Source organism: Aquarana catesbeiana, linkage group LG10, assembly GCF_042186555.1.
Source record: "Aquarana catesbeiana isolate 2022-GZ linkage group LG10, ASM4218655v1, whole genome shotgun sequence".
Classification (NCBI taxonomy): Eukaryota; Metazoa; Chordata; class Amphibia; order Anura; family Ranidae; genus Aquarana; species Aquarana catesbeiana.
Window position 1 is genome coordinate 206,866,867 of NC_133333.1, and position 24,273 is coordinate 206,891,139.

A 24,273-nucleotide genomic window follows, 5' to 3' on the forward strand; every position below is an offset into this window, starting at 1 on the left:
TGTTGTTGTTCCCCTCCCCTCAGATAACATTGCTCTGGGACATCCCATCAGTAATTACTGAGGCTCTGTGTCCCGTGATGTACGAGAAAGAAAATAGGATTTTTATAACAGCTTACCTGTAAAATCCTTTTCTTTTGAGGCACATCACTGGACACAGAGGTCCCGCCCCTCTTCTAATACACTTCTGTTGCTTTGCTACAAAACTGAGGCACTCCCGGTAAGGGAGGGGTTATATAGGGGTTGAACTTCCTGTCTAGGGTGTGCCAGTGTCCAGTCACCTAGTGATACCCTATAACCCATCAGTAATTACTGAGGCTCTGTGTCCTGTTATATACCTCAAAAGAAAATGATTTTACAGGTAAGCTGTTATAAAAATCCTATTTTTCATGTGACAACACTGAAGAAATGACACTTTGCTACAATGTAAAGTAGTGAGTGTACAGCTTATATAACAGTGTAAATTTGCTGTCCCCTCAAAATAACTCAACACACAGCCATTAATGTCTAAACCACTGGCAACAAAAGTGAGTACACCCCTAATTGAAAATGTCCAAATTGGGCCCAAAGTGTCTGTTTTGTGTGGCCACCATTATTTTCCAGCACTGCCTTAACCCTCTTGGGCATGGAGTCCACCAAAGCTTCACAGGTTGCCACTGGAGTCCTCTTCCACTCCTCCATGACGACATCACAGAGCTGGTGGATGTTAGAGACCATGCGCTCCTCCACCCAATGTTTGAGGATGCCCCGCAGATGCTCAATAGTTTTTAGGTTTGGAGACATGCTTGGCCAGTCCATCACCTTTACCCTCAGCTTCTTTAACAGTGGTCGTCTTGGAGGTGTGTTTGGGGTCATGTTGAAATACTGCCCTGCGGCCCAGTCTCTGAAGGGAGGGGATCATGCTCTGCTTCAGTATGTCACAGTACATGTTGGCATTCATGATTCCCTCAGTGAACTGTAGCTCCCCAGTGCCGACAGCACTCGTGCAGCCCAAGACCATGACACTCCCACCACCATGCTTGGCTGTGTAGGCGAGACACACTTGTCTTTGTACTCCTCACCTGATTGCCACAACACACGCTTGACACCATCTGAACCAAGTATGTTTATCTTGGTCTCATCAGACCACAGGACATAGTTCCAGTAATCCATACCCTTAGTCTGCTTGTCTTCAGCAAACTGTTTGCGGGCTTTCTTATGCATCATCTTTCGAAGAGGCTTCCTTCTGGGACTACAGCCATGCAGACCAAATTGATGCAGTGTGCGGCGTATGGTCTGAGCACTGACAGGCTGACCCCCCCCACCCTTTCAACCTCTGCAGCAATGCTGGCTCTGGATATGACGCTCACTCAACTTCTTTGGTTGACCATGGCGAGGCCTGTTCTGAGTGGAACCTGTCCTGGTAAACCGCTGTATGGTCTTGGCCACCGTGCTGCAGCTCAGTTTCAGGGTCTTTGCAATCTTCTTATAGCCTAGACCATCTTTATGTAGAGTAACAATTCTTTTTTTCAGATCCTCAGAGAGTTGTTTACCATGAGGTGCCACGTTGAACTTCCAGTGACCAATATGAGAGTGAGAGCGATAACACGAAATTTAACACACTTGCTCCCCATTAAAACCTGAGACCTTGTAATACTAACGAGTCACATGACACCGGAGAGGGAAAATGGCTAATTGGGCCCAACTTGGACATTTTCACTTAGGGGTGTACTCACTTTTGCTTTCCTAGCGGTTTAGACATTATTGGCTGTGTGTTGGGTTATTTTTAGGGGAGAGCAAATTTACATGTTATTGGGCCTTAAGCATTCTTGCACTGTAAGGTTGGTTGTTTTGCTGTCACTGCATCAACTTTGTGTTTTTGCATCCAATATCTGTTTACGGTACATCTCATCCTCTTCTTGCACCATACAGACCTACCGAGTACAGGAGGATCCCTCAGCGTAGCTGGAGGGAAGAAAGCGGAGCCCACGGCTGCCCTGGCCGACGCAGATGCAGACCTGGAAGAGCGACTGAACAATCTGCGACGGGACTAACATGTTAAATAATGTATTACATGGACTCTTCAAGTTTTTATCTATTTTTTTTTTTTTCTTTTATGAGTGGGGATGTAGGTGAATAGGGTGGAACCTGGCGGAGATTTAAATTAATGATTTGCGCATTAAACGCTTTGGCATAAAGCCAGGATTTCCCTGCACCAATAGTGGCTGCCAGTCTCCACCCTCAGCTTTTGGCTGGTTCTGATTCTTCTGTAGCTCAGACACTCCCTTTTCGCACAGGTCGTGTAGGTCCGAGAAGACTGTTCTGTCTGCGTCTTGGTGTCCTAATTTTGCCTTCATACTGGGTGACACGTTCTATATAAAATATATACAATCTGTAAAACCAAAGGCTTAAAGAGCACCCATAACTTGGCAGTGAACATAATGTCATTATTAAGGAGGCTGGGGGAGGTAGTCTCTGTACATGGTTCTTCCAGTAATGGAAGGTAGACTATGTACACGGTTCTTCCATTAATGAAGGTCTTAGAGTATTTTGGAAGTGTCCAGTTTAGGGCCCACTCTAGTCCTGAGTGCCTTAATGTTGTCTTTATAGTACTGGAGTAATGTTAAAAGGTTAGATGTCACAGGCCCAACTGGTATTTAGCATCTCAGGATAACATGGTAGGTGTTAAAACCCAAGTTAAGTTTTTTTTCTTAGTGTAAATTCCAAAAAAATGACATCTCCTTTTTAAGGCCTGGTAAGAGGTGACCCAGTTGAGGTTTCTAGGCTCTCCTATCATAGTCGGTGGACCTCTCAGCAGATATTCTGTTTTTATGGATAACTTTAGGCATCCCTAGTACAAATAGTCAAATAGCTTGAAGCTGATCTGGAAAGTTTATTGTAAAAAAAATACACCAATGCATTTCAGGGGAAGGGCACCCTTCAGGGCTTAATCATAACCTGTGGATATGCTGTTGTCTCAGCTCTTGTCAGCCTCAAAGCAGTCATTTGAATGGATCTTGTCTGGAGTTAATCTCACGCCATACATTTAAGCCCTGAAGAAGGGGGAGGCAGTTCCCCCCAAATGCATTGGAGGTATTTTAAACAAACTTTTTAAATCAACTTCAGGCTCTTAGGCCGTTTGTACTTGGGTGTTCCAAACTTTACCCATAAGATGTAATTTGCATAGTCATCCTTCATAACTGTAATGATAGTATGTATAGTTGAAGGGCTGTGGCTTATTGGTGGAGGTGGTACAACTCCATTTGTATGAAAGGCAGGATTCGCCCTTCTAAAAGGCACTAAAACCTCCATTACTGAATAAAAGTCCCCACCTTTTATAAAAAATGGCTGCACATTTTAGTGCGAGTTTGGTGCTTTTAAGTTCTGTAACTGCTGAGGGCAGCTAGGGGCAAAATATTATCCATAGCTGTCCTGTTTTATGTCTATTATTATAGGGCAAATTCTACAAGCGGGCATCGGCAAATAAAATGTAAACTGCAGTGACCCCTGTGCCATTGATCCTGCTTTTCACCTGACTAATTTTTGGCCCTTGTCCTGATCTGGGTTGCGGAAATTCTTTGAAGGCCTCTGCAATGCAAATCTAGTGGAGAGGAAGAGAACTGCAGGATAGCAGTCACAATGGTTCCTCAGACTTTTGCTTTGGAACAGATTTTTTTTCTTTTGTTTTTTTTTTTTTTTTTTATATCCGGGTTACAGAGGTGACTGTAGCTTACATTTAAGGGTCATCTCTGTTGGTTCTTTCTTCAACTGATTGCTGATTTTGGGTCTGCGTTATCTTTAAGGTGGTCTATCTCTGTATTTACTTTATAGTCCCCCCCTGTACAGATGTGTCTTTGTATAATACATTTTACTCTAATTAAAAAAAAAAAGTGTATGGGTATTACATATTTATCATAAGACATTTAGTTCCTCTTCTTCAGTTTCATTCACTGCGTGAAAAAAATGACCCTTTTAGGTTATTAATAGGCGATAACACCAGGGGCGGTTGATCCAGGGAATAACCAATTTTCCTCCTGGGAGATCAGTAAGGAATTTTTTTTTTTTTTTTTTTTTTCCCTGCCTTCCTCTGGATCTACTGTGGGTATAGGATTGTAGTCCTGTGTTTATGGAAGCTTTCTAGAATTGTTGTGTGGTGTTTTTTTTTTGGTCTTCAAACCTGAGTCACAGACGGCACTAGAAACCGAAGGGAAAATGAGGCCCTGGATACAAATTTACCATAAATTTATGAGAGTCTGGTGATGCTGCTCTTCAATAAACACCTCAAAAAGGGGACCCAGAAACGAGTATCCCCATATATTGTTTAATGAGAGTGCCAAATAAAAGGTCCAAGAGCCCAAAATCCAGCACAGTGGCTAAGTAACATTAGATTCGTCAGAATCCCAACAACGGCATACCTGCCTGGAGTTTACATGTTCTCCCTGTGCCTGCATGGATTTCCTCTCACACTCCAAACACATGCTGATAGGTTAATTGGATCCTGTCTAGATTGGCCCTAGTATGTATGTGAGTTAGCAAGTTTAGATTGTAAGCTCCTTGAGGGCAGAGACTAATGTGAATGTACAGTATATATAAAGCGCTGTGTAAAATGAGAGCTATTTAAAACAGGGTTCCACTCGTTTTTAAGTTTATTAAAAGTTAGCAGCTACAAAAAGTTTAGCTGCTGACTTTTAATAAACAGACACTCACCCACGATCCAGCGATGCGGCTGCCCAAAGCCTCGCTCCTCTCTGCGGCGCCGGCATTGCAAGTGTGGGCACCCGGCTGTGACAGCTTGCAGCTTCACAGCCGGGTGCGCATGCGCCTTCTCAGTGACCGGGCAATCCTCTGGGACCTGTGACGTGTCCCAGAAGATTGCAGGGAGAGGAGTCACCTAGGTGGTGAGAGCAGAAGTGGGCGCTGGGTACCTGTCAAAACTAGGTACCCGCTCATCCCACCCACCAAAAAAATGGCATTAAAGGGGACGAGGAGTGCTTAAAGCGGAACTCTGCTTTAAGTTTAGTATAACCTGAAACAAACTCAAAGATGGAAGAATACCCAGGAATAATGTATAGATGGTACTGCACAGCTGGAATAAGTATATCAGCAAAACACATATATACAGTGGGGACGGAAAGTATTCAGACCCCCTTAAATTTTTCACTCTTTGCTATATTGCAACCATTTGCTAAAATAATTTAGGTTAATTTTTTTTTCCTCATTAATGTACACACAGCACCCCATATTGACAGAAAAACACAGAATTGTTGACATTTTTGAAGATTTATTAAAAAAGAAAAACTGAAATATCACATGGTCCTAAGTATTCAGACCCTTTGCTCTGTATTTAGTAGAAGCACCCTTTTGATCTAATACAGCCATGAGTCTTTTTGGGAAAGATGCAACAAGTTTTTCACACCTGGATTTGGGGATCCTCTGCCATTCCTCCTTGCAGATCCTCTCCAGTTCTGTCAGGTTGGATGGTAAACGGTGGACAGCCATTTTTAGGTCTCTCCAGAGATGCTCAATTGGGTTTAAGTCAGGGCTCTGGCTGGGCCATTCAAGAATAGTCACGGAGTTGTTGTGAAGCCACTCCTTCATTATTTTAGCTGTGTGCTTAGGGTCATTGTCTTGTTGGAAGGTAAACCTTCGGCCCAGTCTGAGGTCCTGAGCACTCTGGAGAAGGTTTTCTTCCAGGATATCCCTGTACTTGGCCGCATTCATCTTTCCCTCGATTGCAACCAGTCGTCCTGTCCCTGCAACTGAAAAACACCCTCACAGCATGATGCTGCCACCACCATGCTTCACTGTTGGGACTGTATTGGACAGGTGATGAGCAGTGCCTGGTTTTCTCCACACATACCGCTTAGAATTAAGGCCAAACAGTTCTATCTTGGTCTCATCAGACCAAAGAATCTTATTTCTCACCATCTTGGAGTCCTTCAGGTGTTTTTTTTTTTTTTTTTTTTTTTTTAGCAAACTCCATGCGGGCTTTCATGTGTCTTGCACTAAGGAGAGGCTTCTGTCGGGCCACACTGCTATAAAGCCCTGACTGGTGGAGGGCTGCAGTGATGGTTGACTTTCTACAACTTTCTCCCGACTGCATCTCTGAAGCTCAGCCACAGTGATCTTTGGGTTCTTCTTTACCTCTCTCACCAAGGCTCTTCTCCCCCGATAGCTCAGTTTGGCCGGACAGCCAGCTCTAGAAAGGGTTCTGGTCGTCCCAAACGTCTTCCATTTAAGGATAATGGAGGCCCCTGTACTCTTAGGAACCTTAAGTGCAGCAGAAATGTTTTTGTAACCTTGGCCAGATCTGTGCCTTGCCCCAATTCTGTGTCTAAGCTCTTCAGGCAGTTCCTTTGACTTCATGATTCTCATTTGCTCTGACATGCACTGTGAGCTGTAAGGTCTTATAGAGACAGGTGTGTGGCTTTCCTAATCAAACACAGCTGGACTCAAATGAAGGTGTAGAACCATCTCAAGGATGATCAGAAGAAATGGACAGCACCTGAGTTAAATATGAGTGTCACAGCAAAGGGTCTGAATACTTAGGACCATGTGATATTTCAGTTTTTCTTTTTTAATAAATCTGCAAAAATGTCAACAATTCTGTGTTTTTCTGTCAATATGGGGTGCTGTGTGTACATTAATGAGGAAAAAAATGAACTTAAATGATTTTAGCAAATGGCTGCAATATAACAAAGAGTGAAAAATTTAAGGGGGTCTGAATACTTTCCGTCCCCACTCTACGTGAGTTGCATGCCACTGATTGCAGGGGTCCTGTAACCTTATACAGTTACAAATCCTTCCTTGTTATTGTTCCATCTTTGAGTTCTGCCACTTATACCACCTAAACCCCTAAAGAAGGGTTAGTTTGTTGGACCACTAAAACACAATGACACTAGGAACTTGACGGTGGGTTTAACCCTTTGCAACTTTTAAAGTTTTGGACAGATCGTTTAAAGAGCTTGTCTGTTCAGGGCAAAGTGATAATGTTTGTGTGAATGATAGCACCCCACCCCGAGCCAGATATACTCACCTTGCCAGTGCTGCTCCTGTCACAGCTGGCACCAGAATCTCCATTGCGGACTAATTCAGACACTAAGGAGAGTAGTAATGTCACTTCCTTTGTCATGTGATGCTGATTGGGCCTACAGATTGGTTGCTAGATGTGATAGGAGGCCAAATGCTCCTCCATTCCCAGCTGCACCAGATATTTTCACTCAGTGAGGCAGTGGAAGGAGCTGTGGGGGAGTAAGGGTGAGGTCATTATCAGTGGGGTGCTATATATGGGAACTGTTATTTTGCCCTGAAGGTTTTACATTTTCATGCTATTGTCATTCTTCTGTATAGTCAAGGGTGGTTAGCTGGATCTGGGCAAATAATGGTTTGTGGATGTTTGCAGAGCTTGGGAGCTCAAGAGCATCATCAAAGTAATAAAGTTGCTTTTCCCAGAATGCAAGTTTAAAGCGGAGTTCCACCCACATTTTACACTTTCCTCCATGCAGCACTTGTGTGCATGCTAAAAACGAATTGTCAATTATTATTTTTTTTTCTTCTTTTGTTCATATTCCTCATTTAGGAAGAAATATCTGTTCTCTTCCTCCTTATGTCAAGGCGGCGATGCGCGTCATTTCAGGCTTTGAATTGGAGTGTCATCAATCCCAGGAGTCAATGGGCATCGCCGGTGTTTTGTCAGATTAGGTGACCCGTCAGATTTTGTAATGGAAGTGAAGTTCCATCATGGCCATCTTGCTACACCCCACACTTGTCCACAGTAAGGATACAGTGAGAAGGTGGCAAGCGGACATCTTGTTACACCCACCGGGGGTCATGCATTTCACACTTATTTTTTACCAGACTGAGCTTATATCGTGAAATACAGTATTTAAAATGCATCTGACTGTTTAAATGTTGAATTTTAAAAGCAGCAGCAAGCGTGCTGATCTTGCATGTTTGCTAATATGACAGAAAGCCGCTACTTTGAAAAATCAAAAATAGTCAGAGGAATTTAAAAATACTGAATTTCACTGTATAAGCTCAGTTTACTGTGGACAGGTTTGGGGTGTAGCAAGATGGCGTCGTCGGAACGTCACAAAATTTGACGGGTTGCCTAATCTGACAAAACACCGGCTCATAGCATTGCGTTATGCACAAGATCAAGAGGTGCATGCTGGGTAGCCAGCATGCATGGAATCCTGGAAGAGGAGCATGGCTTCACATGCCCACATTGCAAATGGCTGTACAGGACCAGAACAAAGTAAGTTATACATGCTGCACAAACACAAAACGGGACAGTTTAAATGATACCCTAATGTAAATGCACGAGCCCGGACTATACTAAGAATATCTTTACCAAAGAAAAACAATTTGGGGCCTGAACTCCGCTTTAATGATGGGCAAGATCAAAAGTAACTTTTATTGCGTTCTGCAGTTTAGAGAGTCAAGTGGGAAAATCTGCCTGAAGCCTGAGATCATTGTCCATGGCTGACAATTTGAGTTTGTGTTTTTTTGAAATTCATTACTGTTCAAGTTAAAATACCTGTGAGCTCCAAGAGCAGCCTGATGGAAATCCCCTTTGAACAGACATTTCATTAATAAGAAGAGGGACAAAGCCTATTTTAACTCTCTCTATCCAGCACACTTTACAGTTTCCTCTTTTGATCACTAATCTACTTCAATCCTCAAAGAGGCCATTAGTCAAGTCGCACGTCGCTGGCAGGCCTGGAGGTCTGGTTTGAGCATCTTGTTCATTCTTCACATGATGAATGAAATCATTTGTGTTAGTGATTCAGAAATGGGTGGGGCTCTTTAGTTCTCATGTTCCATCACGTGTCCTTGAACTTCACACATAGTCTGCCAGTTGAGGGTGTGTGCGTGTGTGTGAATGGAGCATTCCATCTAATGGATTAAGGTCACAAGTATCAGTGACTCAGCAGGTTTCCCTACTAAAAGTAAAAAAAAAAAAAAATACTCAGACTTTTGTAGGTTTGCTCTAGATTACGTCAATATTGTGGGTCAGTTGTGGTAAAAAAAGAAATCCGTCCTGATCAATCCAATTAATTATTTGGATAGAATTACCTCCTATACTATCCTTTAGTAAATATACCCATGGGTGCATGTCAGGTGCTGTCAATGGAAGTAATAGCTCTTCATTGATGGTGTCAGTGGGAAGACTAGTGCCCCATAGCTGGTGTCAGTGAGGGGAATAGTGCCCCATCACTGGTGTCTGTGGAAGGAATAGTGCCCCATCAGTGGGAAGACTAGTACCCCATTGCTGGTGTCAGTGAGGGGAATAGTGCCCCATCATTGGTGTCTGTGGAAGGAATAGTGCCCCATCAGTGGGATGAGTGTGGGGGGGGGGGGGGGGGTGGGGGGGTAGTGCCCCTTCCCTGGTATCACTGGAAGGAATAGTGCCCCATCATTGGTATCTGTGGGTGGAATAGTGTTCCATCAGTTGTGTTGGTGGGTGGAATAGTTCCCAATGCTTGCTATTGGTGGGTGGAATAGTGCCCTATCATTGGAGTCAGAAGTAGCAGTGCCCCATCATTGGTAATAGGAGGAGGTATATTGCACATCCTTGGTAGGTGGTAGAAGGTGGAATATAATCGCATCTTTGGTGTCAGTGGGTGGAATAGTGACCCATTGTTAGAGTTAGTAGAAGGAGTAGTACCTCATCTTTATTTGGTTGGAGAAATAGCACCTCTTCCTCAGCAGAAGGAATAGTGCCCCATTGTTGGTGTCAGTGGGAGGAATTGTGCCCCATTATTGGTGTCAGTGGGAGGAATTGTGCCCCATTGTTGGTGTCAGTGGGAGGAATTGTGCCCCATTATTATCAGTGGAAAGAATAGTGCCTCCTAGTTTTAGAGATTTACAGGTTAAACAAGTTTTAGAAACAATTTTGATGCATTTTTCCTTCAGTAGTCTGTAAAATGGTTTAGCTGATTGTTTACAAAAGAAGCAATGTACATCCATCAGGTAAAACACATTTTTATTGATTTCCAAATACAAGAACCAGATCTTTTTTGTCTTTGTGACAGAATTCAGGAGCCATTCAGGATATTGTCAGGAGCTTTGCATGGGTTTCATTGACCTTTACACATAAATATGACATCTCCTGGAACGTACGGACAACATGGAGTCACAAAAGAGGAGAGGAACGTACGGATCTCAGGCCTTGATACTAGTTTGTTGTCTCAGTCCTGTACGTTCTAGTACAGGAAATTATATTAAATTTATGACTATGTTGAGGTGTTCGGCCTCCTCCTAGAGGTCTGTGTCCCTGTAAGCATATGCAAGATAGAATAAAACAAGTGCTCTTCAGCTGGAACACCCATATAGATTGGAACGCCCCCATCTGGTCATCCTAGGGTAATTGGTCGGATTTAGAGTGGACAGTAGGATGGGGGATATGGAGGATTTTGATCACACAGACCTTTTCACTAAAAACGGTCCCTGCGGAAGAAAATATTGAAGAAAAATATCAGTATCTTTCAGGACTATTCAGGGTTGTTTCTATGCAACTACACCTTTATTTCTATACCTTTATTGTAGCCTGGCCCTGGTATGTACCTTCTATATAGTAACCTTAAGCTGAGCCTCCAGGTATTGATTTTATTGCATAGTTACATTGGTCCAGTGTGAAACATTGTAAGTATTCCAATTCCATACCTGTGAGACTGTAGTGAAAGTGGAGAATAACCGTAGTAGTTGGCGCTACTACAGTGTTTTCCTAAAATGTACCTAGACTGATTATAGAAGAGACGTCTAGAGTGTAAGCTTCTCCATACAGCACTGTAGGTAGTACATGTCAGGGCTATATAAATGTATAATATGACCATGGTAAGGAAATTAGAGTGTAAGCTCCTCTGGAGCAAAGAGTCATGTGATTGGCTTAGTGTTCTCTGTACAGCTGAGAAATTTCTCAGAGCTACAGTACTGTGCACAAGTTTTAGACAGGTGTGAAAAAAATGCTGTAAATGTAAAGTAAGAATGCTTTGATTATTTTTTTTATCATTTTACAAAATGCAAAGTCAAAAAACAAAATAAAAATCTAAATCAAATCAATATTTGGTGTGACCACCCTTTGGCTTCCATCCAGCATCAATTCTTACACGAGCACAAAGTCAGGAATTTTGTAGAATTAGTCAGGAGTATGATTAACCAATTACCGTATTTTTTGGACTATAAGATGCACTTTTTTCCCCCAGAAACATGGGGGAAAATGTTCCTTAGTCTTATGGTGCGAATATGACAGGCACCGCCACCGCTGGCACTGCCTCCCGCCGTCACCACCCAAAGAGAGACAGGAGAGCGGGGGACAGACTTCCAAACCCCCCCCGTGGGCACCGGGAAATTTTCTGGCTGGTTGCTGAGACAGAAAACAGAGCATTCGGCCGCTTGGGCTGCTCTGTCTTCTATTAGGTGGAAGGGATAACATCAGGTAAGGCTGCGTTTGTGGCAACGTTCACTCTGCATTTCTATAGCAACGTTGTAATGATTATTCTGCATTTTTTGGCAATGGTCACTCTGCGTTTCATGGGCACTGGAAAATATTTTAGTACACCATTTGGTTCTGAATATTTTTTTTTCTTGTTTTCCTCCTCTAAAACCTAGGTGCATCTTATGGTCAGGTACGTCTTATGGAGCGAAAAATACAGTATATTAAGCTGGTGCCAATGATCATCAATTTCATATGTAGGTTGGAGTACAGTCATTAACTGAAACAGAAACAGCTGTGTAGGAGGCTTAAAACTAGGTGAGGAACAGCTACTAAGGTGAGGTTGTGGAAGACCGTTTCATGCCACAGGTCATACACCATGGCAAGTCTGAGCGTAGCAAAAAGACGCAAGGTAGTTATACTGCGTCAGCAAGGTCTCTCCCAAGCAAAGATATCAAAGGAGATTGGGGTGTCAAGATGCACTGTTCAAGCTCTTTTGAAAAAGGAAACAGGCAATGTTAAGGACCATAGACACAGTAGTCGGCCAAGGAAACGTAATGCAACAGATGAAAGACACATCATGCTTGCTTCCCTTCAACATCAGAAGATGTCCAGCAGTGCCATTAGCACAGAGCTAGCAGAAACCAGTGGGACCCAAGTACACCCATCTACTTTTAATGCTTTAACGTTGATAGATATAAGCCGGCAACTTGATGGACTCCAACGTTGAAAATCTTTATTGGCTACACAAGTAAATCCAGTAAAACAATGCTAAAGCAGCATTGTTTTACTGGATTTACTTGTGTAGCCAATAAAGCTTTTTAATGTTTGAGTCCACCGAGTTGCTGGCTTATATCTAACAATGTTGCAAGTATTGAAGGACTGCACATCCTGGCCACGAGCACCAATATTCCGCCTTGGATAGCATTACCTACAGTAGAGCTTGGATATTGTATTCAGTAAACCCATCTACTGTCTAGAGAAGTCTGGCCAGAAGTGGTCTTCCGATGGCTCCTTCCAGCAGGATAATGCACCATTTCACAAAGCTCAAATCATCTCACCACTGGTTTCTTGAAGATGACAATGAGGTTACTGTACTCCAATGGCCTCCTCGGTCACCAGATCTCAATCAAATAGAGCAGTGGTCCTCAACCTTTTTGGCACCGGGGACCGGCTGCGTAGAAGAAAATTGTGCCGGGGGGCGGGGATCACGATTTTTCGCAGGCAATGGCTGGTGTTAGCACTTCAATCATCCCGGCACCATGCTTGATATGGTGTCAGGGTGATTGAAGCGCATTATTTCTATTATTACATTGTAGTAATAAATGAAATAGTTCAACTCACCATAATGTAGAATCAGTGGGAGCCCTAAGTGCATCACCTGCCACCGTTGCCTGCTACCAGATGTGGATAGTCACTTGCCACGCTGCCTGCCACCAGATGCGGAATGTCACTTGCCACATTGCCTGCCACGCTTAGTGCCACAAGATGTGGATTGTCACTTGCCATGTTGCCTGTCACCAGATGTGGAGTGAGTGGAGCGCCCCTTGTGGTTTGTCAGGCAGACAGCTGAGAGGGTGAACTACAAGTCCCAGCACACCCCACCTGTACTCCCACACACAGCTCACCTGTCACTGATGACGTCATACCTCTGTGGGATCGCCCCTCTGGATGTCGCAGGGTGTCTCCCTCCTCATGCTGCAGCCAGTCTCACCTGGCAGAGGGAGGGTCCGGGACTCCCCCGGCTGTCACTTTCTGGCTCCACCCTTCTGCCATTCCTGATTAGCTGTCTGGGGGGGAGCGCAGGCAATCTGCACCGCTGAACAAGGAATCTGTTTTCACACAGCAAGGAGCTGCGTGAGAGCGATGATGTGGGACGGGCAGTATGAGATGATGTCATCTCTCTGCTCCCCGCCACACCTCCAACACTGAGAAAGACCACTGGCTTTGAGGGCGGAAGAGCGGTGATGTTGGGGCGGAGAGAGATATTATCTCTGCTTGCCCGCCCACTCACTTCTTCCATCCACCCAGCGCTCTTATGCCGGCAGCCCAGCATGTCTCTTACTGGCGGCCCGCACCCGCGGCCCGGCTGCAGAAGCACCACAGCCCGGTAGTGGGCCGGGGACCGGGGGTTGACGACCCCTGCAATAGAGCACCTTTGGGATGTGGGGGAACAGGAGATTTGCATCATGAATGTGCAGCCGACAAATCTACAGCAACATGAGTGATTCTATCATGTCACTATGGACCAAAATCTCTGAGGAATGTTTTCAATACCTGGTTGAATCTATGCCATGAAGAATTAAGGCAAGTCTGAAGGCAAAAGGGGGTCTAACCCAGGACTAGCAAGGTGTACCTAATAAAGTGGCCGGTGAGTGTATAACAATAATAGTGTGTGACTGTGGTGGGACATTAGAGTGTAAGCTCCACTGGGCCCGGGACTGAAGTCAGTGTTCTTTATGATAAGGGGAGAATAGTGCACTTACCTCGACTCACATCAGTTCTGCAGTCCGAGGGATTTTATACATTCTTTATAGGCATGGATGAGCTCCAGGCAGTTATCTTCCCCTTTCTCTGCTGCACTGCATGAAAAACAAAAGACATCATGGAAGTAATTGCGACAGATCTGCACAATAGCATCCATTAACCACTTCAATACCGGGCATTTTCACCCCCTTCCTGCCCTGGCCAATTTTCAGCTTTCAGTGCTGTAACATTTTGAATGACAATTGCGTGGTCATACAACACTGTACCCAAATAGAGCTTTCTTTTGGTGGTATTTGATCACCTCTACGGTTTTTATTTTTTGCGCTATAAATAGAAAAAAGCGAATTTTTTTTTTAAAAAACAATATTTTTTGCTTTAATACATATCCCAAATTATTTAAAAAAAAAAAAAAATTTCCTCAGTTTAGGCTGATATGTATTCTCCTACATATTTTTGATTAAAAAAATCGCAATAAGTGTATATTGATTGGTTTGAGCAAAAGTTATAGCGCCTACGAAATAGGGGATAGATTTATGGCATTTTTCTTATTAATTTTTTTTTTTACTAGTAATGGCGGCGATCTGCGTTTTTTTTTTTTTTTTTTTATCCTGACTGCGGCGGACAGATTGGACACTTTTGACACTATTTTGGGACCAGTGACACTTATACAGCGATCAGTGCTATAAATATGCACTGATTACTGTATAAATGTCACTGTCAGGGAAGGAGTTAACACTAGGGGGCGATCAAGGGGTTAACTGTGTTACCTAGGGAGTGATTCTAACTGTGGGGTGAGGGGATTGACTAGGGGAAGAGACCGATCGGTGTTCCTAAATACTAGGAACACACAATCTGTCTCCTCTCCCCTGACAGGACGTGGACCTGTGTGTTTACACACACAGATCCATGTTCTTGTTCTGTCACCAGCAATCGCGGGTGCTCGGCGGACATTGCGGCCGACTGGCACGCGCATCGGCTCCCAAGTGACGCAGCGGGCACGCGCCCCCTATACCGCCCGGAAGCTAAGGACGTCATACGACGCCCGCTCGGAGGGACAGAGTGTGACTTATGACAATGGGCGGGTAGGGAAGTGGTTAAACAGGCTCCCTTTAGAACTTCTAAACTAATAAACACAACATGAAGGTGTAAACTCTAACAATACATTTCTCTTATTTGCTCTATTAAATATCCCATTGAAAGCATTTTATTATATCCATTCAAAAAAGTTCATCCAGCCAAAAACCTGTGAGCTGATAACTTCCTGAGCTCTCTGCTTCTGGACTATTATCAGTTAGCATTGTTCCCTGCTAGCTTCTTGAACTACACAACACCTCCCCCTGTTATGGAGAAGTGAGGGAGGTGTTTTGTAGTCTAAACACAGTGTTATGTAGCTCTAACACACCCTGCCCTAGGGTGACAATGCTGTTCAGAATGGTTGTCATCCTAGGACAGGAAGTGAGGTCATGGCAGAATCGCTACGATAAAAGAAAGAAGTGTTAGAAAATAGAAGAGAAACCAAATGCAGCCACCACATCAAAGGACCGGTAAGCAGGTATACTATCAATTTTTGTTCTTGGGTTTAGATACCCTTTAACCTTATTCCCATATAGTAATACAGCAGCAAGCTGTCCATGCAATATGCACAGTAGTTATCCTGTAATGGAGCGCCCTCTTGTGGAACACACTCAACCAGCAAAGTACTCAAAACTTTGCTCTGTTAAAGAGGAAGTAAACTTCCTCTGCTGACATTTACCCATAGGTAAGCCTATAAAAAGGCTTTCCTATAGGTAGTGTAAATATCTCCTAAACGTCTACTATTTAGGAGATGTTTACATTACATGCAACCAGTGACATCACTGGCACATGCGCTCTGAAAGATCAGCCTCCGGTGCCATTGCTTCCGAGCCCTGTGCCGTGAACGTCATCGTGCCTCCGGCCAGTCACAGAACCCAGAAGTAAGACGGGTAAAAATGGAAGCTGACATCACGGCACTGGAACAGCTTTGTTTTAAGGTAAGTAGCCTAGCTCTGAGGAAGTGGGTGCGCCCCCGAAATGCGTTAGATGTACTCCGTGTTTTGTGCATGTCCATGCACTGTGTTTATGGCCTTTTGTCAGTTGCATTTTGTGAGTACCTACTTTTATACAAAAATTTCTTCTTATTAAATTACCTCTTTTAATGCACTAGGTGTGTGCGCCTTCCATTTCTGTTTTTCTTGTTGTTTTATTTTTTTTTTAAAGGTGTTTATTTTGATTTTGTAACATAAAAACAATAAAAGAAGGACTGTAATTACAAAAGTGTAAAGTGCACATAATAGAACCACTTACATAATAAGGAGAGTGGATCAAGTTTAACAGTCCATAAGAAACAGAAATACCCCAACAACACACACTCATACCTTCATACTTGCACTCATTCAAACCTGCAACACATGCGACCCCGTAAGGACAGCAGAGGTCTAGAATTCTCCCCCCCCCCCCCCCATGCATTGGATGTTTCATATAAGGCAATCTGTGATTATCAATTTTGGAATCTTGCTGAAAAATAATATTTAGAGTACATTAGTAGTGGGCCTACTGGAAAAGCTGCGAAGAAAGGACATCCCCCCCAGAAATCCTCCGAGACATCAAGCCTTGGTTGCCAGATTTTGGTGAATTTCTTAGGGCATGCCCTACTCTTGTATATTAATTTGAATTTGGGAAGGACCCCATGAACAATGCGGAAGAAGGCGTGGGCTGAAAGGGGGCCCGCATCCTTCCAGTGCAATAGGATGGTTTTACGTGCATAAAATAATAGTATACGTAACAAAGTCCTGGCATGAGTACGGTGGACATGGTCGTTGAGTATTCCCAAAAGTCCCACCTCCAGGGTGTGAGGTATCAGTAGATTTAGTTTGTGGTCGAAGAAAGCAAACAATTCCTTCCAGAGGGTTGAGAGTCCAGGACAGGTCCAGAACATATGAAAAAAGTCTGCAGCAATCATATCACATCTAGCACATGCAAGATCCTGTCCCAGATTCATCCGGATCAGCCTAGCTGGGGTATAATGCAGGTGGTGTATAAACTTAAATTGTACCAGTAGGTAAGCAGTGCAACCTTTGTAGATAATCAATAGCAAAAGGGGGGCCTATAAGAAAGGCCTGAGATTTTTCCCAACCCACCTGTAGTCCCAAAGCTGCACCGAACTCCTCCACGACACACAGCAATTTATGAAATGAGCTCTCTCTACCGTCCAAATATATAAGGGCATCGTTCGCATAGAGGGACATCTCCAGTGGACCAGAGCGGATGCCCCCCTATCTCTGACGTCTGTCACACCGCCAGGGCCAGCAGCTCAATGGCCAGTGCGAATAGGAGTGGAAAGAGAGGGCACCCTTGCCTGGTACCCCTCTTCAAGGAAAATGGTTCAGAGATGTCCCAGCAGAGATGTCCCTGGCCTTTTCGTCTGCGTATAATAAACGGGCCCACTGAATAAAATGTGGACCAATACCCACTCGTGCCATAGCTTCCCAAAGAAAGGGCCAGCTCACAGTGTCAAAGGCTTTTAACACATCTAGGGATAGGACCAATCCACCCCGTTTCGTGCGTGCTGCACCATGGATATGCACATACAGTCTACGAATATTGTCAAAAGTGCTCCTGGCAGTCATAAAACCGTATTGATCCGGGGGTATGAGGGACAGAATGACCGTCTGAAGTCTAAGGGCTAGAATCTTTGCTAGAATTTTGGCACCCATTGTCATTTAAAAGGGATATGGGACGTTAGGACCACACTGCAGCTTGTCTTTGCCAAGTTTAGGTATAACCACTATAAGTGCTTCGTTCATTGAGTCCGGAAGTTTCCCTGGCGTAAGAGAGTCTTGGAATGTCTTAAGGAGCTTAGGAGCTAGTTCTTTATGTGTGTCTGGTACCACTCTGAGGGAATCCGTCAAGGCCTGGAGTTTTATTGGTCGGTAATAAATGTATGGCCGTGGTCACCTCCTCCAGTGTAATAGGTTTATCTAAGGAAAGCTGCTGGTGGGTACTAAGAGTTAGGAAGTCAAGTGATTCAAAGAAACCTAGGAAGGCATGTTCTCAGGGGATAGATATAATGTCATATAATTTACTGTAGAAATCTGCAAAGGTCTGGTTAATAGTCAGAGCGTCAGCAGTAGTTGGCCCATTTGGAAGTTGAATTTCAGCAATCGAACTATCCTGGAGGTCCGTATGGGCAAGATACACAAGGAGCCTACAGTTTTTTCCCCCGTGCTCACAAATGCGAGCGGAGAGGTATAGTTGTTGCTTCCTGGTCAAATCCGCCATGTGAAGCTGGAGCGCCTGATGAGCGCCCGTGAGCATACCTCTAATCTCAGAGATGGGGCTACCTGAATGACGGGTGCGTGCCTCCTCTAAGGACTTTTGGAGAGCTTCCTGCATGGCCCGACCAGCGGATCTGTATCGTTTGATGCGTGAGATATATGAGCCCCTGACTACCGCCTTAAAGGCGTCCCAGGCAGGGCCCCCAGCTGCAGAGTCCGTGTTAAAGGACCAGTAATTGGACATGTCGATCAGGATGGATTCAGAGATTTCCGGCGTGGAGATCCAGAGAGGACTGAGTCTCCAGGTCCGGAACAACGGTCTGTGGCCCACAGTCAAACCCACCTGTATTATAGAGTGGTCAGAGACTGTTTGGGATAAGTATGCTATGGACTGGACATGGGTTAAAAAGTCCCCCCGTGGCCAGGGCATAGTCTATTCTGGAGAGGGTTGCATAAGACCTGGACTGGCAGGAGAACACTTTGTCATTAGGATATTTCCAGCGCCATATGTCTACATATCCGTAGGCACTGCATCACACATAAAATAATTTAGACTCAGACTGTAGAGGTTTCAACCTGTCCAAGGCAGGCTGCAACACAGAGTTAAAATCCCCATGGATGAGCATGGGACAGCTAGGTAAAGAGGCAAAATGCACACTGAGATCAGCAAATACTGCAGCCGTGACCTGAGGGGGGAGATAGACCAAGACCAAAATAAGGGGGGTTCCATGTATGGTTGCATGTAAGATAATATATTGTCCCTTAGGGTCCAGGATGACTTGGTGACACAGGAAAGGTAACCTCTTACGGATTAAAATTGCAACCCCACGGGCATAGTTAGAATAAGTAGAGTGCTAATTATGGGCCACCCAGTGTTTTTTCAGGGCCAGAATTTTAGATCCCATGAGATGAGTTTCCTGGAGGCATAGAACATGTAGTTTGCTGTGTCTCAGGGCCTCAAAAATAGAAGCTCTTTTAAATTTAGAGTTCATTCCACGGACATTCCATGAACAAACATTTACCTGAGACATGGGATCAGCGCAGAAATCACTAGGGCTGTGGGGGGGGGGGTTGAGTGAAGGGGCCTCTGAAGGGCTCCCCGTCCCCGGTCACAGCTACACAAAAGGTTGTGAGAGTCATAGTGCTGCAAAAAAATAAAACCACACATACATCATACACATAACAATAAAACTATGTACAGGAACATAATCATTACCCAATAAGGGTAGCATTACCCCTACCCAGCTGCAAAAAAGGGGAGAGGGCCTATACCCAAAACTTGTACCATGTGTGGGGCGCATAACCAGCTACAGGAAGTAAGAAAGATGTCAGGAAAACAAAAATAGTCAGTGTTCAACAAATATCAAAACGGGGGGGTGAACCCCAAGGCAGCTCAGGCCTGCTCAAAAAATGAGGCCAGGTACTCTCCTTACAGGAGATGTGTACGATCAACCATAGTTATCACTGAATAGAGCTTCAATGGTGATTAACAAGGGATAATGGGAATGGGCCAGGGGAGAAAGAGGATGCAAGTTCTCCAGCTTTTCCAGCAAAACACATGGACTTTCATCAGGCTAGTAGTTTAGGAGGGCGGGGTAGAGATTCCCACCAGGCCAGGGCATCCTTTGGGGATTGGAAGAACTAGATTTTTCCCTGTTAGGCAACCTGGAGGGTGGCAGGAAACAGCATGGAGTATTGGATATCCTGCTCCCAGAATTTCTGCTTGACACGCTGGTAGCTGGCTCTCAGAGAGCTGGCGGGTGGGAAGCATAGAGATGACATCATCTCTCACCGCCCGGCGCCCGCCCTACATCCCTGCAGGGGGGAGGAGGGGTGAAGGGGCCTCTGAAGGGCTCCCCGTCCCCGGTCACAGCTACAAAAGGTTGTGAGGGTCATAGTGCTGCGAAAAAATAAAACCACACATACATCTCCAGTTCCCCCCTCACTGTGCAGGCAGCCGCGGGAAGCAGAGAGATAACATTATCTCTCTGCTGCCTGACTGATAATCTGCTGCCTCACTCTGGGACACAGCAGGAAAGTGACACAGCAAGTGACAATCCGTAAAGTGTGGCAGGCGACGTGGCAAGTGTCAATCCGTAATGTGTGGCAGGTGACGTGGCAAGTGACAATCCATAACGTGTTGCAGGCGACGTGGTAAGTGACAATCCGTAATGTGTGGCAGGTGACATGGCAAGTGACAATCCATAACATGTGGCAGGTGACATGGCAAGTGACAATCTGCATCTGGTGACAGGCGACATGGCAAGTGGACAATCCGCAACGTGTGGCAGGTGACTTGGCAAGTGACAATCTGCATCTGGTGACAGGCGACATGGCAAGTGGACAATCCGCAATGTGTGGCATGTGACGTGGCAAGTGACATTCCGCAATGTGTGAAAAGTGACTATCTGCATCTGTTGGCAGGCGACGTGGCAAGTGGACAATCCGCAATGTGTGGCAGGTGATGTGGCAAGTGACAAGCTGCATCTGGTGGCAGGCAACGGTGGCAAGTGACACACTCGGAGCTCCCACTGATTCTGCATTATGGTGAGTTGAACTATTTAATTTTATATAACAATGTAATAATAGAAATAATGCGCTTCAATCATCCTGACACCATAACAACCATGGTTCCGTGGTGATTGAAGCGCCAACATCAGCCATTGCCCTGATAAATTGCCCCCAAAAAAAGGTATTTTCTGGCAGTGCCCGTCCTGAGACTAGACAATGGATCCACCCCTGCGGTGAGGATGAGGAATGTAAGTTTACTGTTAAGCCTCCCAGGCCCCGCGAGTCCGGCCCTGTCCCGACACACGCAGCCACATACAGCAGGAGGATGGAGCAGAGAGCAGAGTGGGCGGGAGCAGAGTGGGCGGGGCAGAATGCTCGAGCGCGCCTGTGAAGAGACATCGTTTTCGGGAGGAGGCTCTGGAGTCTGGACAGGAGGTAGGAAGGGAGTGGGAGACTCATCTGTTTTGCACTGTTTTTCTATTTTTGTGAAGAAAATATTTGCTGTATATTTTCATTAGGATAATTTTGGCACAAAGAGAGGGGGGGCAATGACAGGTTTAAGGATGCAGGTGTTCCTAAGACCTTAAGAATAAACTTGATCAAACCATTAGGGCCACTGTTCATCATTGCTGTCGTATTTCTCCCCTATTTGTCTTGTATTTACACAGAAGTTTAATCAGAACAGAAATTGGTTAGAAGGCTGGAGGTCAGCAATGTGTGTCCTTCAGGGGCTACATACAGTATACTGCATATTTTGTTGTTTGAAATTAATATAAGCTGTTGCCCGGGTACTGTGCCACATGGGTGTGGTAATCTGTTCAATGGCATTCGTTTATTTTTTGTTTTTTTGTTTTTTTTGGCTATTTGCGGGGGGGGGCATACAACATTTTGCTATGGGGCCCTGTGATTCCTAGTTACGCCCGTGCCTACATGGTATGTACATTAAAAATACTAAGAGCACTTAGATTGACGAAACAAAAAATTTAGGGCCCATTCACACTGAACTCGGTTATTGAAACATAAAATACATGCAATGGGCCAACCCCATGCTTCCTGGATTGCAAGGGTTAAATGCTCATTAAATCTAGGAGAGGAAAAGGATGTAATAAATACCTTATTCCTTGATCCTCAGGCTGCCAGAGCTCTCCAGCCTGTGGGTGGGTCCTCATTGTCCTTACTAGCCCATTGGTCCTGCATTGTGTATGGTGATGTCAGAATGCGACTGCTGACTGAAGTGCATTAAAAAAAAAGAGGCTTCAAGGGAAGGTTGCACCATGTGGAGGAAAGTTATTGTAGTGGGAAATATGGTAAGAGTTACACCTTATTCCTCTACACCAAGACTTAACCAGCATTTAACCCTTGCAATGCGAGGAGGCCCCAATGCACAGGTATTTTTTTTTTCTGGTGCCCAGTTGAGCTTGAAGTGTTCCATTGCAATTTGTTATGGCATGCGTTAACTTGCATTGCCTTGAGGCAGCCCATCATGTGTATGACCCTGTTTGGGAACACAGTGCACCCAAACACGCGGTACTTGCAATGAAGCGTATCGTGCTGTACTGTACAATGCGCTGGAATACTATTCACAAAGAATGGCACCACAACACATACATAGTCCTATATTTTCCTAATACGTTTATTTCCTAGGACCATCAGCTCCATCTAGTGGCAATAATACAGTATCCGGTAGTACCTTGGATAACGAGCATAATCCGTTCCAGAAGCACGCTTGTAATCCAAAGCACTCGTATATCTAAGCGAGTTTCCCAATAGGAATCAATGGAAACTCGGATAATTTGTTCCAGTGTTACTGCCAGTGAATGCAGTACCGCATGTGGCCAGAGGTGGGGGGCACCAGAGAAGCTCAGAGACACTCAGACACTCTGAGTGTCTCCGAGCGTCTCCGAGTGGTCTCCAAGTGGTCTCCGAGCATCTCTGGCACCCCCCACCTCTGGCCACATGTGGTACTGCACACCCCAGAGGTTTGAATCCTGCTCCTCTTGCAAGACAAACGCTCGCAAATCGAGTCAGGATTTCTTAAAAAAAACAGCTCATATTGCGAAACGCTCGTAAACCGCGTTACTCACAAGCCGAAGTTTTACTGTATTTCTGAAATACCTTAACCAGGAAAATAATACATTATGGCCACTAGATGATGCTGACAATCACAGGAAATAAATGTTTAAGGCAAAGTATGGGGTTATTTGTGACAGCTATGGAAATGCTTAAGACATTCACATGACAATTTTTTTATACATAGACCCTTAAAGTGTTACTAAACCCACAACAGTAAAATCAGTCTGTATATGCAGTAAAGCACGCTTGTTATGCTCACTGTGGAATCTAAGGGGTTAATTCTTCGCATTGTGTAAAAAGGTTGTTTGATCCTGTTCTCTGTTCCTCCCCTTCTTTTACTGTCCCCAATCTGCTGATAGAACAAAGCATTGTAGGCACTCTGCACACTCAGTTTGGTGTGTATTGCTAAAGAGTTTTTCACAGTGCATGTGATCAGCACAGGGCCAATCAGCACTGTCCAAACAGAGGGTCAGGGGTCATGCAGCCTCATAGGACAGCCAGAGCAGATTGAAAACTCCTCCTACAAGCTTTAATCAGTGCTTGGCCGTACACTGCTAGAAGTCACCAGACTGCTATATACTGCTGATGAAAAAAATGTATTTAGCAGTTTATATTTACTAAAACTATTGCATTTCCGTGTTCTGTGTACTGTGGGAGACCAGATATAGTGAATGCAGGGTCCTGGGTTTAGTGTAGTGTAATCAGACTTCGTGTATGTTTTGATTTTGGAATTTATAGTAAAACGCACTTGTTAGCTATTTGAGTAGTGAGTGTTGTTTTAAAATGGCACAGGGACAATGGCTGTTTGTGCTAGTGCCATCTTATATGGCACCCAGTGGTTCTCGCGGGTCCTGACAGCTTTGTTGCGCTGGAACTGCCAGCTGTCTATGATAGCTAGGATCCAGCACAAAGCGCTAAAATGATTTTGTTTCAGCTACTGGACATTTGATCGTTCAACAGATCGCTCCATAGAGCACCTGTAGAAAAAAATGTAGTTGCAATGTTTTAGCATTGTGTTTACATCAGGAGTGTAGAGTCATCATGGTCAGGGGCCAACAGCTCTGTCCTGCCTTTCGCTGAAACAATAGATCACTGCTATAATGTGCTATTGCTGAATGATTGCAGACAGCAATAGATCACTATTAGAAGTGATCTGTTGCTGCACAGGTCCCAACAATCATATTGGATGATCTAAATGACATTGACATTTTCTGCGCAAACATTGAATGCTCAAGACACTGAATGTAATGTTATTTGAACTTTTAGTGATTGCAATTATGTACCCATGTCAACCCAAAGTGATCTTATCATAGTGTTATGCTAGCATTTAACTCAAATATTATTATTATTATATAGGATTTATATAGTGCCAACAGTTTACACATCGCTTTAACGCGAGTGTAGACAGTACAATTACAATACACTTTAATAAAGTAGGAATTAGAGGGTCCTGCTTCTTAGTGCTTACAATCTAAGAGGGAAGGTCAATAGATA

At 44.5% G+C, this 24,273-nt stretch overlaps 1 protein-coding gene and 1 long non-coding RNA gene across 2 annotated transcripts in view; one reads left to right on the forward strand and one right to left on the reverse strand.

Moving 5' to 3' along the window:
* Positions 1-3,880, forward strand: part of CHMP2A (charged multivesicular body protein 2A) — a 40,767-nt gene extending 36,887 nt beyond the window's left edge. Inside the window, exon 6 of the mRNA XM_073603196.1 lies at positions 1,909-3,880. Within this exon, the coding sequence (XP_073459297.1) occupies positions 1,909-2,030 (122 nt within the window). The 3' untranslated portion in view covers positions 2,031-3,880. The remainder of the gene's footprint in view (positions 1-1,908) is intronic.
* Positions 3,881-9,947: 6,067 nt separating this feature from the next.
* Positions 9,948-24,273, reverse strand: part of LOC141111154 (uncharacterized) — a 50,033-nt gene continuing 35,707 nt past the window's right edge. The window contains exons 2-3 of the long non-coding RNA XR_012236390.1: positions 13,900-13,995; positions 9,948-10,428 (exon numbers count right to left, since the gene is read on the reverse strand). This is a non-coding gene — a long non-coding RNA (uncharacterized lncRNA). The remainder of the gene's footprint in view (positions 10,429-13,899; positions 13,996-24,273) is intronic.